The sequence below is a fragment of the Anser anser genome (assembly GCF_964211835.1).
Source record: "Anser anser genome assembly, chromosome: 1".
In the NCBI taxonomy this organism is placed as follows: Eukaryota; Metazoa; Chordata; class Aves; order Anseriformes; family Anatidae; genus Anser; species Anser anser.
In genome coordinates this window covers 154,917,056-154,931,000 of record NC_139720.1, presented here as the reverse complement: position 1 = coordinate 154,931,000, position 13,945 = coordinate 154,917,056, and the positions used below count along the sequence as shown (strand labels likewise).

Sequence of the window (13,945 nt, the reverse complement as noted above, 5' to 3'; positions counted from 1 at the left end):
CTACACTTAACTGAAATGCATGAATGCAGATAAAACATATAATACAAAATTAAAGGTGCAAACATAATGCTTACTTTCTCTAAATGCTTTACAGTAGCCAAGGAATGACAACAGAAAGAACAGGGCACATAGTAAGTCTGCTCTGCCAACAATCCCTGCAACCTTAAAAAGAAAAAGAAAAAAATTACGATTACCAGATTTTATTCTCAGAAAATCTGAGGTTAAGATACACATATACATATATATATATACACACAACGTGAATGCGTAAAATTATCACTGTAGGTTTTTTTTTATTGCTTAGGATTAGCTGAGTAAAGAATTTAGCTTTAATTTATGAACAACTGCTATTTTAAAAAACAAGAAAGGACAATTTAAGAAAATATAGACTCTGTCCCATTTCATCAGATTTTTGGGTTACATTGCCTTTCAGTAGAATTCTTTGCAAACATTACAAATCCCTGCAAAATTGAGAACTGTTGAAACACAAATCAAGACCGTCTAGTTTCAGAATATAAGGCAGCCTTCAAATTGCTGTCTAAACACTCAGAATGAACAAATAACTTCCAGCCTGCTGAAATGCCTCCCTCCAGCAGTTTTTTTGTGTTATATTACTTGATGACATTAGAGCTACCTCCAACTGCATCTTGTTCTAACGGAAGCTGTAGTAACATAGGAAAATCAGAAGCTCATTCCGGGACCTTTGTATTCTGGATCTGTGCCAAACTATTTAAATGAAGCGCATTCTCAGGACCATCAACAAGCATTGGTTCAAGCCATTAAAATGTATTTACAATAACTTGCTGAGGCACACCATGACACATTCTCGGATCTTCATTCCTCACTTACACAAATGTCAGAATACGCCATGAACTTACTGTGTGAATCATGGCACAGGAGGGTGGCAGGGGACTGTATAGGTCCAGATGTTGGGACTTTACCAGAATGTACATCCAGAGCAAGGAACTTGGAAATACTCCTTTGTTTTCAGACTTGGTCTACTTACTGAAGCTCTGAGTTCCATGTTTCCTGGAGAAGCTGTACACAGAGGCCTTTCAGAAGCAAAGCAGGACAGCTACAGTTTTTTTGTTTGTAATGATTCAGGCACAAAAGCAGAAACTTTGATTCTTGTGTACTACGCCAGTTGTCCCATTTTGTGGGCAAGAGAGGTAAGTAAAAAGGGAACTGTATCTGCACTTAGTTTAAAAGCACCTGCTAACCCTCGTTTCAGAAAAGATGCTTTGTTTTGTTTTTTGGTCAGTCTGACATGAGGGAACAGATGTTTCTAAAGAACTTCAGAGGTAGAAAGTAAAATGTAGAGATATAAGAATAGGATTAAATCCACGGAAGCAGCTCTTTCCTGCTTTACCCTCAGCCCCAGTTGAGCGCCATAAAGGAGAAACTCCTGGATACCTAAACTGAGTTCAGAAAAACTTCTTAATTTATCCAGATAACTTCTCTGCTTCTTCTACATTGTAGAGGAGTTATAAGAATCAATTAAATAGCTATGAAGTACTTTGAAAGGTGACAACAATGAAGTGCCATTCTGTTTCAGAAGCTGCTCTCAACTAACGAGATAGTATTGGCGAGATGAGGCAATTTTGAAAATAAATGCTAACTTGTTATAACAAAGATTAAGGGGCTAATAACACACATATGGCCTCAGATGACTCCAAATGTACAATATTCTCATCTCTGATATAGAATCAGGTGTATAATCACTGCTAACAGGTAAACAGAAAAATACAGTTTTAAATTAGCATCAGGCATAATCTTAGGTCTTTCATCCATCAAATGCTACACAGAATAAACATCTCTTAAAATAGAGAACAGTGACACAGCAGTGTTTACTTGTATGTAGAAAAATGAAAATGACAGATGTTTTTATTACATAGCTTCTGAACGCACTTAACTTTTCAAGATGTTTTACATGACAGTTTGTTTTGTGCTGCACATACCAAAAACTAAAGCAGCAAACAGACAGATTCCTCACAATTCTATGTCAAAATATGTCATCTCATTTCAAAACCAGAATGTCATTGTACCTAAAACTCACAGCTCTCAAATGATGAGGAATGCTCTTTAAGATGCTGCCTGACACGCATTCATGCTAGAACCATAGCAGTATCATGATTGTTACCGTGCAACAAGATTTATCATTCACCGTGTAAATGATTACAAGCCTCTGTCAGCTCCTGGATCTTAGAAGAGACATGTTACCTAAGCATGCTACTTTTTTCCTCTTCTTCCAATGTCTGCCCAAAGTGTATGCAAGTCTTCAAAGCTCACATAGCAGACAGACCACACCACTTGTGATTTATTTGACATGACCAGGGTCTCAACAACAAGCTGCCTGCTAATTTAAATATATTTTTAGAGCCAAATGGAATGAAGAATAAAATTATGGATATTAAAAAAGGAGTCGATAGCAAGATGCCAGATAAGACTCAAGTGAGATTTCACTTTACATGTCAAAACATCAAAAGCACCGAGGACTTGTTTTACTTCATTTTGACATCTAAAACTGGTTTTGGAGAACACATACCACGAACCTGTCTGACTAACATAAGGTGCTCTAACAAAGAAGCTACTCTGCAGGCAAGCAAACACCAGAGAACAAATTGCAGGGTGTTTTAGCTACACTGTCAAATAAAGTGAGGTTAAACCTCAGAATCTGCAAATACAGAGCTTTCCACTATCTCTAGGTGTCCGGTACACGCAATATCCCTAGTTAGCTGAGAGGCATAGCTTTCTGTAACCTCTTCCCCGTCAATCATGTACAAAGGGAATGAAAAAGGGCCAAAAAAAACCACAACATGGCTTATTGTCAGTGAAAAATCAGCACCATATATATAGAATAAGGTGCACTGAGAATTCAGTGTTCAATTATAGTACTAGAAGCGAGTACTTTTCCAGTAGCTTAGCCTCTCCAAACCAAAAAAAAAAATCAAAAAAATATCATCCTGCATTGCTATTACTCTCTATGTCATGTATTCATAACTATAAGACATGAAGCAGTCAGGAACCAAATCCAGCAAGTCCACCAGCATAAGGCCATAAAACGTTCTTAGCTATGATTGCAAAAGAGCTTTTTAAGAAAACCATATCCTCTTCACTAGAATTTCCACACAACAACTTGATCTTTGGTCAGCTATTTTAATTGGCTGCTATGCACATGCCACATTTCTATTCAGGATCTTTACAGCTTCAACTTCCAGCCACTGTTATGCTTTTTTCTGCATTATTAAAGGGCCCACTACTATTAGATTTCTGTTCCTTGTGTACGCAATTAGAGGCTGTAATTAAAAAAAGTCCTTTAATCTTCTCCTTCATATTAAAAATATAAACCCACGGAAATTGATCTCTCATGACATGGGTTGATTTCCAATCCTTTAATCATTTTCACAGCTCTTCTGAGCCCTCTCCATTTTCTTCCAGTGTCCTCCTTGCAGCATGGATTCAAAACTAGACAAAAGTATTCTAATAGTCACATACAGAGTTTGTATAATACCCCTAGTCCATTTTTTTAATTCCCTGCCTTTTATCGAAGCAAATGGGATTGAAAAGTGGTTAAACATTTGCATTCAGTTTATCATTCTTTGTGGCTGCTCATGTACTAGTGTTCCTAGTAATGAATTCTTACTCCAGTAATTAGGAAAACAGTGTAGTTTACAGCTATTCTTCTTTAGTTATCATACCTAAATGATTTAATTTATCTTCCTTAGTAAGGTCCAGCCCTGTAGAGTTAGAAGGTTTTGGAAGCACTAACTATATTTGATTGTTCTCATAAGACAAGTACCGAGAGAAGCATTAAGAATATATATATAAGCAATGTGTAGAGTAAAAGGCTATGTCAGAATTAATTAGTCAGGACGATCAAGAACTTCTAGGATATGAATTTTAAGAGCCAAGTATTCAGTACTTACACATTCGGTGTGTACTGGATGCACAGCAAACAGCAAAGCAGCTAGAAGAGAGGTCTTTGGAGCCAGGTTTAGCCTTCTTCCTTTATTAGTGAATTGCAGCCCACCCAATAATATTGAGAACACATCAACCATCAGCACGGAGATAACACAATGCAGTATTATATTGATGACATGGAAACCAACTGGGTAGAAGCCTCCAGCAAAAAGGTAATTAATTCTGTATACAAACAAAAGCATTAAGGTTAAGAATTGCATAAATAATTAGAGATATGCAAACAGAAAACCCAACCAAACTCGATTAAAAGATCATATTAGAAACAAACAAAAAAGAACCCCCAAAGGCTGAAAAATAAAAGCAACCCCCAGCACGCATAGTATTACCACTTCACCACCACAGCAGGCTAGAAACACCATCCTGATCTTTACTCAAATGTATTCACATGGGATACCATATTTAGCATAATACCTATTGTCTCCAAAGACATACGTTAATACTACTGTATTAATCATACCCATGGTAAGTTAGATCTGGCTTTTGGCCAGAAACATGACTTCAATGTTGCAATGCAACAGTGCCCCTCAAATAAACCACCCAGCCTGGTGGGGGATACCTTGGGCTTAAGAGACATTGTGTCCACAAGCAAATTGATGGAATTATTTTAAATAAATCCATGTAGTGAGGGAACCGATATGCACAGAAACTAAGATTTCCACTGATATTTTAGCAGAAGAAATGTCCTCGCATTTGGACTGATGATGTGGAAACCAACCGGGTACAATCCAGCATCAACCCAGAAAGTAGCCAGGTAGCAAGTCTTAGTAACTAATCTGTGACACTGGCTAGAGACAGGTGTCCTGCAAGTATCTGAACCAAAAAGAAGTGTAAATGAAAATTCAGTCTAAGACCCTGTTCAAGATAGGAACTTTGAGACAAAATGCAGAGGGAGAAGCACCTTGTTATTTTTGTGTGCTTTTATCACTAGGTGAGATATACAGACACTTAAGTAGGGTAGTGGATTTTATATACTTCATTTGGCCAGTCTGCATCTGACTTAGTGAAATCTATTAAAAATACCTAACTTGTTATAAACGTGACACACACAAAAATTAGACCTTGGGGAATGAAGGAAGCTAGTACTTGTAAAAAATAGCATTTTATGGACCATCTCCACATGCTTGTCTGTATTTTCAGACGTAGCAATGACTGTAAACCAGTTCTCTCTTTAAACTAACCAGAATATTACTGAAGATGGAATGTACCACAGAGACCTTGAAAAGAAAGGAAAGCATGTGCTTGTGTAATGCACTGAAAGCTTTAGTAGGTTTAAGACACTGACACATTCTCTTCAGTCATATATTTTCCTCTGTGACAATGCGAAGAAACCCCAACAAGACTGTGAAATCCATTATGCTAAGTACTTAAAACTCTAACACTGAACTCGAGTCCAAACTTTTGCTTGAATTTGAGGAGAAAGCACAGGAATACTTATTCCCCAATCACTTAGTGTCTGCCTTAGACTGGACACAATTGCATAACCGGTGCCAGCTCCACATTCTGTAGCAACGGGTCCCACAACACAGGGCTGTATGGGGAAAGTAAAGAAGCTTATGGCAGAGTTCTCAAATGTTCTCTGCATTACTATGCCCCGTTGCCACATGTTTTTTGTATAAGGATTTAGGCAAGCAGTAGACATTAGCTAAGCATCTTTTTCTCAGACACTCACTTCAAGCAAAAATATCAGGGGGGAAACTATTCAGTGACCTAGTAGCAAAAGGCCACATTGGATTGAAACTGTTTATATAAAAAATAATTATTCAACAGGTCACTAGCAAAGCAGAGAACAGAAAAAAACAGCAGCAGCATAAGTGGCAGCACGACTAAGCAGAGGCAACGCACATCCAGTTCCTTGATGATGTGACCTCATCAATATGTGACCTCAACCATATTGCTCCTAGTACCAAGGTAAACAAAACACCATTTCTAAAAGGAAACACAAAATGTCAAAATAACACATACTTCAAGAAAGAAACAATTTGAAAATTAAAACTCTATTTGAGATTAAGGTAATCAGTTTCAAGAAAAGCAGCCAACTCCCTCCAGACACTCTGTCTCTCCCCTTTCCCCCTCTTTCCCTTTCCTTGTCTCTCCCCTTTCCCCCTCTTTCCCTTTCCTTGTTTCCTCCTCCCTAAAATCAATCAAGCCAATATGTGTTAAAAAACTTCAGACCTGGAGCTAAATGACAAGTCTCACCTGAAAGTCAGGACAGTCAGTGGTCGATACGACTTATGACTGGTATTGCTGCTGAGTTTGCTACCCCAAAAGTCATGATGCCACAGGTCACCAAGTGGGGTTTCTGCCCTGAGGTCCTGAAATAAAACATCAGATTCTTAACATTTCAGTTTGGTTCAAAGCAGCTATAGCACAATCAAGTTATAGCTAATACAAGCTCATGTTACCACAGACATAATGATGTTTTGTTGGCTCACTACTGACATTGATGAGGCACCCAAGTTTTCAATGAAGGTCAAATTTTGGATGCCTGTCATCATGAAGGTCACGATGCTTGGATTCTGTAAGTAGGCATAACTACATAAATACTCATAGTTCTACTAAATTTCGTATCAATTGATAATCTGGTGCAATAACTGAGATATAATGCACATAAAAGAACCTTTACGTAATAGTTTTGTAAAACATCTTTGATTTTAGGTCTAGGTTATCTTGCAAAAGAGGCCAAAGTAGAAGTACAAATTGTCACAAATAGCTATTTTTCTACCAGTGCCAGAAGGTCAACTATTAGTGAAAGCAAGAAAGCAAGGAGACTAAATATAGAAAACAACAATTAGCCCTTTCTGAAGCCTTACTTTGCACAGAACACTATTTAAATAGTTATTTTTTTTTTTAATCCTTAATACAAGAAAGCAAGAAGCAAATTCTTCTGCATACTGTTCTAAAAGATTAATAGCAGAAGATTAAAAAAGGGAATGAATTATGTTAATTTGGGGTGGGGTCAGGGCCTATAAAAAAAAAGTAACACTGCAAAGGATAAGTATACTCTTTCCTTTTATCTTCAAACCATGCTGATAATGGAAAAATCCAAATAACCTGACTATTGAATGGAAAACACACACTTTGGAGAGGAAAAAAATAAGGAAGCCACCTTTCCAAATAAATTGATTTTGTAGCATCCTCAGTTTTCTTTGAGAGCAAGCTGGGAAGCTCAATCTAACATATTTATCTTACCCACCCCCTATTCTCTTGCTTCCCTGGGGAAAATTCTAATAAGTACCAATTCATACTAGAGCAAATGCGAAGGTTAAATACACTTAAGGCAGAATCTATGAACAAAATTGTACCAGCTAATGAACAGCTTTCGTATGGTATTATACCTGCATTCAGACCCAAGTTAGTCTACCCCCACCTTCTCTCCCTATTTTTTTCTTAAACAGACCAACAAATCAAAACAGTCCAAACAACCAATCCAAACAACACTAAGCAGATAAATCAGGTTGTTGAAGCCCTGACATGGCTTACAAAGCCTGGTGTGCTATGTCTCACTTATTCTACATTTCCATCTCCATACAGGACTGCCCCATTGTAATAACCTTGCCTCACTAACTACAGTTCCTCTCAAACACTGCTACCATCCCACTTGCCCCTACTGTATCTTGAAAGCCTCCTGTGGTGTCCAGTACTTTCCACCTTACCCTTAGGTAGGATTTCTGGTCTGCCACAAAGGCAAGAACCAACGTATACCACTGCTAGTCCCAATGTACACCCAAGTGTTGGGGCCACACTGCCTGGTCACTGCTAAACTGAACTTAAAATAACCGAGTTTTTCTTGCTTCTCTCTCAATACATTGTCTTCTATCCCTCCAAAAACACAGAAAAATATTTATTTCTATCACTTGATCAAATTCGGCCAGTATTAGATAAGAAGTTCAAAAACAACTAGGAAGTGAATGTAGGCTAAAAATCTTGCAACCTACTCTCAAACGAAGAGAAGCGAAGAGAAGCATTCTCTAATAGGTTACTAATAAATATGCAGAAAAGAGCAAAGATAACATGGTAGTCTTTGAAAAGTCCCATGCTGCAGATGTGAATTAAAGCATTCTCACAGAAAATCCCAAGAAATCAAGACAAAGTGGATCCTATTTTGGTCTAAGAATTATCAAGGTGCAAAACTTCTTTAGTCCTTCACAGATGTTTGCACTGTAGAGTGACAGCTAAGAATTTCTTAGCTATTTTTGCTCCCAGGACTGCAATTTTGGCCTTCGGCACCTAAATTCCTGTTCCATTCCTCACTGGTATGCACAAACCCTCAAGGTGACAATCTGACTCTCAGGGAAGGAGTGAACCTCATCAGCAGTCCACTAAATCAATCAACATGGCCTGCTTTCACCGGGGCAATTGGGACCGGGTTGTACACCAGCACATATTGCAGCCTTTGTACTCTGCAAGGGGGATTTGGTGGTGGCAGTGTAGCCCTCAGACTGTTGTCCCAGCACTGTTCCTTATGCACATTTGCCTAAGGAATGGACTATGAAAGAAATTTTATTCTTTTTTTTTTTTAAAGGAAGTAGCACAGTTTTAAAAGTATGTGCTCTATGTCACAGATAACTGTAATAACACGAGATTGGAAATATTCGAGTTGAGTAAGGCTAGATTTCCCATTCATCTTGAATCAGTCTTCTTTTGTCTTCAGCGGGCAGGATACAGGAAAAGCTGAATACCTGGAACGATTTAGTGATTAGATTATGCTTCCTTCTGACTCAGAAAGCTTCAGTCATGTATCTTGTTGCCCAGAGAGGCTGTAGATGCCCCATCCCTGGAGGTGTTCAAGACCAGGTTAGATGAGGCCCTGGGCAACCCGGTCTGGTGGGAGGTGCCCCTGCCTATGGCAGGGGGGTTGGAACTGGGTGATCTTAAAGGTCCCTTTCAACCAGAGCCTTTCTATGATTCTATGATTGTTCATGTACCTAACTTTTGTTAGAGAAAGTTATTTACATCAATTTTGTGACACAGTGGACTTACCCTAAAAAAGCAATTGTTTGCTCTAAGAGTCACAACTGTTTAAAAGTTAGGTATGATTTTCTCTATCATACGTATCAAAGTACATAGCAAAGAATCTCTAAACATTTGATTAGCAGCAGCCGACACAAAGCAGGGTTCAATACCTGAAGAAAGGTCAGGTTTTTCTTATTTTCTTAGGCTTATGCAAAAAGACACATCGTATCTGAAAGTTTGTCTTAATACAACTGTTTGACTTGCCAAGTAAGCAAATAAATGAAGACAAAAAACCACCGTTGTGTACCACTTAAAATAATGCTACGTAAAATGAAAAAACTTGGAAAAAGCCTCGTACCCCATTTATCGGGATTATTATCTAATATCAGACTGTTCCACAACATGGTAAGCACGGGGTCAACTAACAGTGTATCTTTTGTTTAAAAAAAAAATAAATCAAAGATTGGGTTTGAGGGAGCTAGTAAATTAACAAAAAGGTTGGTGTGTGGTACCCAAGAAAATACTGATAAGGTAATGTTCAGTAAATCTACAAAATTATTTTACCTGCTGCCTTTCCTATTGAGCAGGAACAAAATATCGTATCTTTTTTTCCAATAACCCCTGTCTTTGCTACATGCTCTTTCTCACAATTAAATGCTCATTGTCTCTGCATTTTTCTTGTGGATTTTGTTATTTCCCTATATTTATTTGACCCATGTTAAAATGGTACTGTCAACAAAATCTCATTTAATTTCCGAGGGATATTGGAAGATTTTGATATGAAAAATAGAGTAAACCTCACGATTTTTTTTTCAACATACAGACTAGGTAAGAATTAATCTATTTAAGCAATTGGATGAATTTCTCAGCATTGCCAACAGCTATAATCCTGGTGCAGGTTGTTGTGTTGCATAGATAAACTGAAACATTTCAAAACGTAAAAAGTGGAAGAAATGGAGAAAGATTACAAGTGTGGAAATTCTACAAGAACAAACCAACCTGCCTTGTTTCACCATCAGTCTTTTGTTTGTGCTTTTAGGAAATTAAAATATTATAATTGTGTCCCAAAATGAAACTTTGCAGAATGAAACATTCCTAGGAGCTGGGTAATTTAAAATATAATGCCAAAAATAAAGTCACTGTAGGTTGTTAATTTGTTGATAGTATTCTTGTAGGAGCTTTGAGATTTATTTCCAATTTGACAGATATATTTTCCCCCATCCATTTACAACTCAAGGCACGAAGACTTACACAATCAAAATATAAATTTGTCTGAGTAAACAGTAATTCTGTGAAGTTCTTAAATGCACATTGCAGTTAAGTTGCCTCTAAATTTTGTGCAAGGTCAAAAAACATGAACTGTATTCTTCTAGATGTACGAGTCTCTGTAAATTATCCTCCCTCTATTCCCATAGCATCAGGAAAACAGAATCAACAGATGAGGATGACTCATTTTAGTCTGTGCTTCTCTTTCCAAACCTGTCACAAGTACCTTCCAGAACAGCGTAAGAGCTGCTGTGCAACACCATGACGCACTCATGACCACAGGCCCACTAACTGCTACATGTGATTTTACGAAGGGTCTCAACGATTGATGACACTCAGCTTCTCAAAGTAAAAGTGAAAAGAATCGTGACTAGAGGTTTGTTAGGGTTGCATGTTAATTTCTAAGTATTTCAAGAATTGTTTGCTTTATCTACGATCAGTTTTAAAAAAGAGCACTAAAACATCCTGCCCCTATTTCAAAAAACACTGCCACCACAGGAATATTAACTGCAGAAGGAGCACAGGGAAAAGCAGCTTTCCTTGCTCTTATGACTTTTTTATGGTTTAAACCACAGCTGGAGAACCCCTGCACCCTACAGCCACTTAGTGATCTTGCAACCAGTTTATTCATACACTTTATTCATCTGTCACTGTGACGGAATAATGGAAATTTCTCTTATTACTATCAATGGATATTAGAAAATCTACAGCATACTCTTACTTAGAAATGAGCATAAAATTAGATCTGTAGGCAGTCTTGATATTCAGGTACCCTGTGAATAAGTGTTATTAAACATCACATCTAAATTCACTGCAACCCTGGACGATGCTTTCTTAGATGACAAGCAGACAAAGTCCATTTGGTTTAACAAAATGGATCCCTTCCCCTTGACCATATAGCAAGACTTGTCCAGCACAGTATTTGACTTGGAAAAAAATTAAAGGTAACATATTCTAAGGGGAGAAAAAACTGATTAATTTCTTCCCTCTTTTGCTTATGCCTTAGAACCCAGGTCAAGTTATTCAAACATCTTTAGGAATAAGACTTTTTATAAGCTTACTCATGCTTCTGGTTTTTCTGTGGAACACTTCTGCACAGTTTGTTTGTCAACTGTAAACAAGGCTTACTTGAAAAACAAACAAAAATAAAATTCAAAAAAGGGAATATCAGAAGGAAGTTTTCCATTAGGATGAATATTTTGGGCCTACTTAAATTGTTGTCATTATTTCTTTTCCTATTACCATTTAAGTCAAATGGAAAGAAAACAACAAAACAAAAGAGACAAACCTTATTATTGATGATGGCCTCAGAATCATCAAAGACAAAATCTCCATCATAACTGTTAGCAAAACAGAGGAAGGAAATTAATCCCACAACGATTTTAGCCCAGTATGACGGAAGGAGAACCCATGATATGTCATGGTCCAGATTAGGTTCTGCTTGTGCCATTCTGTGAAACGCTTGTTCCAATTTGGGAGCTTCAGCATTATGTTGGTTGCAAATCTGAAAGGAATATACAGAAATGCACAGTTTTACGTTTGACTAAAAAAATGATAACAACATGGCAGGTCAGAAGAAGAAAATGAAATTTCAATCAACCAAATATCTTTATTTCACTGTGTTTCATAATTACCAGAACATACCAAAACATAATTTCGTACTTCAAATTTGGAAGAAAGACACAATTTCTCACGGTCTATACACAGAGATAAAAGCCAAGAAATTCTGAGATTCTAAGCAAAAGCTCTGGCACAGATAAATTCTAAAATGGTGAGCAAGTCACTTTTATCTGTTTCTTACTATTCTTTTCAAGTGTAACATATAGGGCATAACAGGGACTGTGGAGCATTTACAAAATTCTTAAGAGAATGATAAGCACTGTAATTTCCTTACAGTGAGTGGAAAAAAAACCACAAACCATAAGCAATTGCAAAAAGAACTCAACTCAAGCCAAGTCCATTGAGTTAAGGGATCTAGTCTTACATATAGCCCATACTGGGAATACATACAGACATCACAAGGAGATGACTGGGCCCTAAATCTCAGCAATTCAAACAATGAGACAACAAGTATCATATAATTAGGGCTCAAAGGAACATTTACTACATCATTCTGCACACATCCAGTGCAGCACAGGCTTAATTCCACTACTGTCATCAAACACATATAGTTGTTGAGGTAGATGAGAGCGACCACACAACCCGACAGCACTGAGCGGAGTATCAGTGTGAAGGTACCAAGACTGGAAGTTTACCCGCGAGCCACCTTTACTCAGCAGGGTGTCATCTGATGCTCCAAAGCCAGCCTGGGTGGCTACGCTGCCTCTGCTTTCTGCTGCTCCCACAGTACTGAGAGTGGTTTTATTACCGAGTGCTGCTGTAAATGGCAGGGGGGGACGTTACAAACGGGAAACTACAGTAATAACAGGAGCACATGAAGTTTCTATTTGCAAGCTCCATGAATGACAGGCACATACCGGAGCCCAGCCTCACAATTTCTAGAGTCCAAAGCTTAACTTATTAACTTTCTTCTTATTTGCTGGCTCTTTTATACCGGCTTTACTGCTGCACACCTGAATATATTGCATTTAACGTTCTAACCAAGGAAAAAGCTCCAGCTACCCGGCTTTCCGAACAGACTCGACCATCAGGGCTGAAAAGACAATCGCTTGGCAGCTTTCTGTCCCCACACACACACGCCCACGGGCAGGCTGGACTCCCTGTGCCACCAGCGGCCCTTTAGTTGCGAGGACCAGCAGCAGCGCTCCCCAGCTCGGCGCCAGGCACACGGAGCTGGGAGAGCTGAGCAAGAGCGGAGCTCCTTAGCGGGGCAGCCACTTTAGGAGCAAAAGAAGAGCAAAACCTCCTCCCAGAGCAACCCACCTCTGTGCTTCCACTAACCCACCCGTGTGCCCTGAGGTCGTCGGCAGAAGAAAAGGCTGAGAACAAGAGGGTTAACCAGAGGGAAGCGCACCGCGCTGCCAGAGGGACCAGCCCCCGGTCACAACGTGCCCCTGCCCTCACCCCATTTCCCCCGCAAAGTTTCCCCTCAGCCCCCGCCCGGGGGGCTCCCTGCCGCGAACCCCCCCCCCAGAAAGGGGGCTTCGGGGGGGGGGGGGGTCCGCTGCTCGCCCAGGCAGGGAGGGGGCTCCCCGGGGCCCCGCATCCCCAACGGTCCTAACGGCCCCAACGGTCCTTAACGGCCCCAACGGCCCTTCACGGGTGTCGCGTCCCCTTGTCCCGTCCAGCTCCGCCGGCGCTCCGGCCGCTTAGAGGGGGAAAGGGCGAGCCCCCCCCGGCGGGGACGGGGTCCGGGGTACTGGGGTCGCGGGGTTGGGGTCGGGGTCCCCGCCCGCCGTTACCTGTGAGGAGCCGGAGCCCGCGCGGCGCCCGCCGCCCAACTCCCCTCGCGGGGAGCGCCCGCCGCTCCGGCCGCCGGGGGAGGGGCCGCGGCCGCCGCCGCTTCGCCTTTTGGTCCCGCCCGCCGCGGCCCATTGGTCGCCTCGCCGCCCCGCCCCTCCTTCGCCCCGCCCCCTCGGGGCAGCCCCGCCCGCTCATTGGCGGCGGAGGCGGGGGGTGGCGGTGACGCGGCGAGGGGGCGGGGTGAGGGAGCGGGGCTGGCGGAGCGCCCCCCTCGGCTCCGGGCGGTCGCCGTCCCGCTCACCTGGCGGGCTGGCCGTTAGGGCGGCCGTTAGCGCTGCTGCGGGGGGGCGGTGGCGGTTGTCGCCCGTAACCCGCTGCCGCC

The 13,945-nt window shown here is 40.7% G+C and overlaps 1 protein-coding gene across 1 annotated transcript in view; it reads right to left on the bottom strand.

The window, feature by feature from the left end:
- TMTC4 (transmembrane O-mannosyltransferase targeting cadherins 4) overlaps positions 1-13,674 on the bottom strand; it is a 53,941-nt gene extending 40,267 nt beyond the window's left edge. Inside the window, exons 1-5 of the mRNA XM_083820643.1 lie at positions 13,563-13,674; positions 11,489-11,704; positions 6,178-6,293; positions 3,927-4,143; positions 75-162 (exon numbers count right to left, since the gene is read on the bottom strand). Coding sequence (XP_083676769.1) covers positions 75-162; positions 3,927-4,143; positions 6,178-6,293; positions 11,489-11,650 — 583 coding nt within the window. The 5' untranslated portion in view covers positions 11,651-11,704; positions 13,563-13,674. The remainder of the gene's footprint in view (positions 1-74; positions 163-3,926; positions 4,144-6,177; positions 6,294-11,488; positions 11,705-13,562) is intronic.
- Positions 13,675-13,945: the final 271 nt, after the last annotated feature.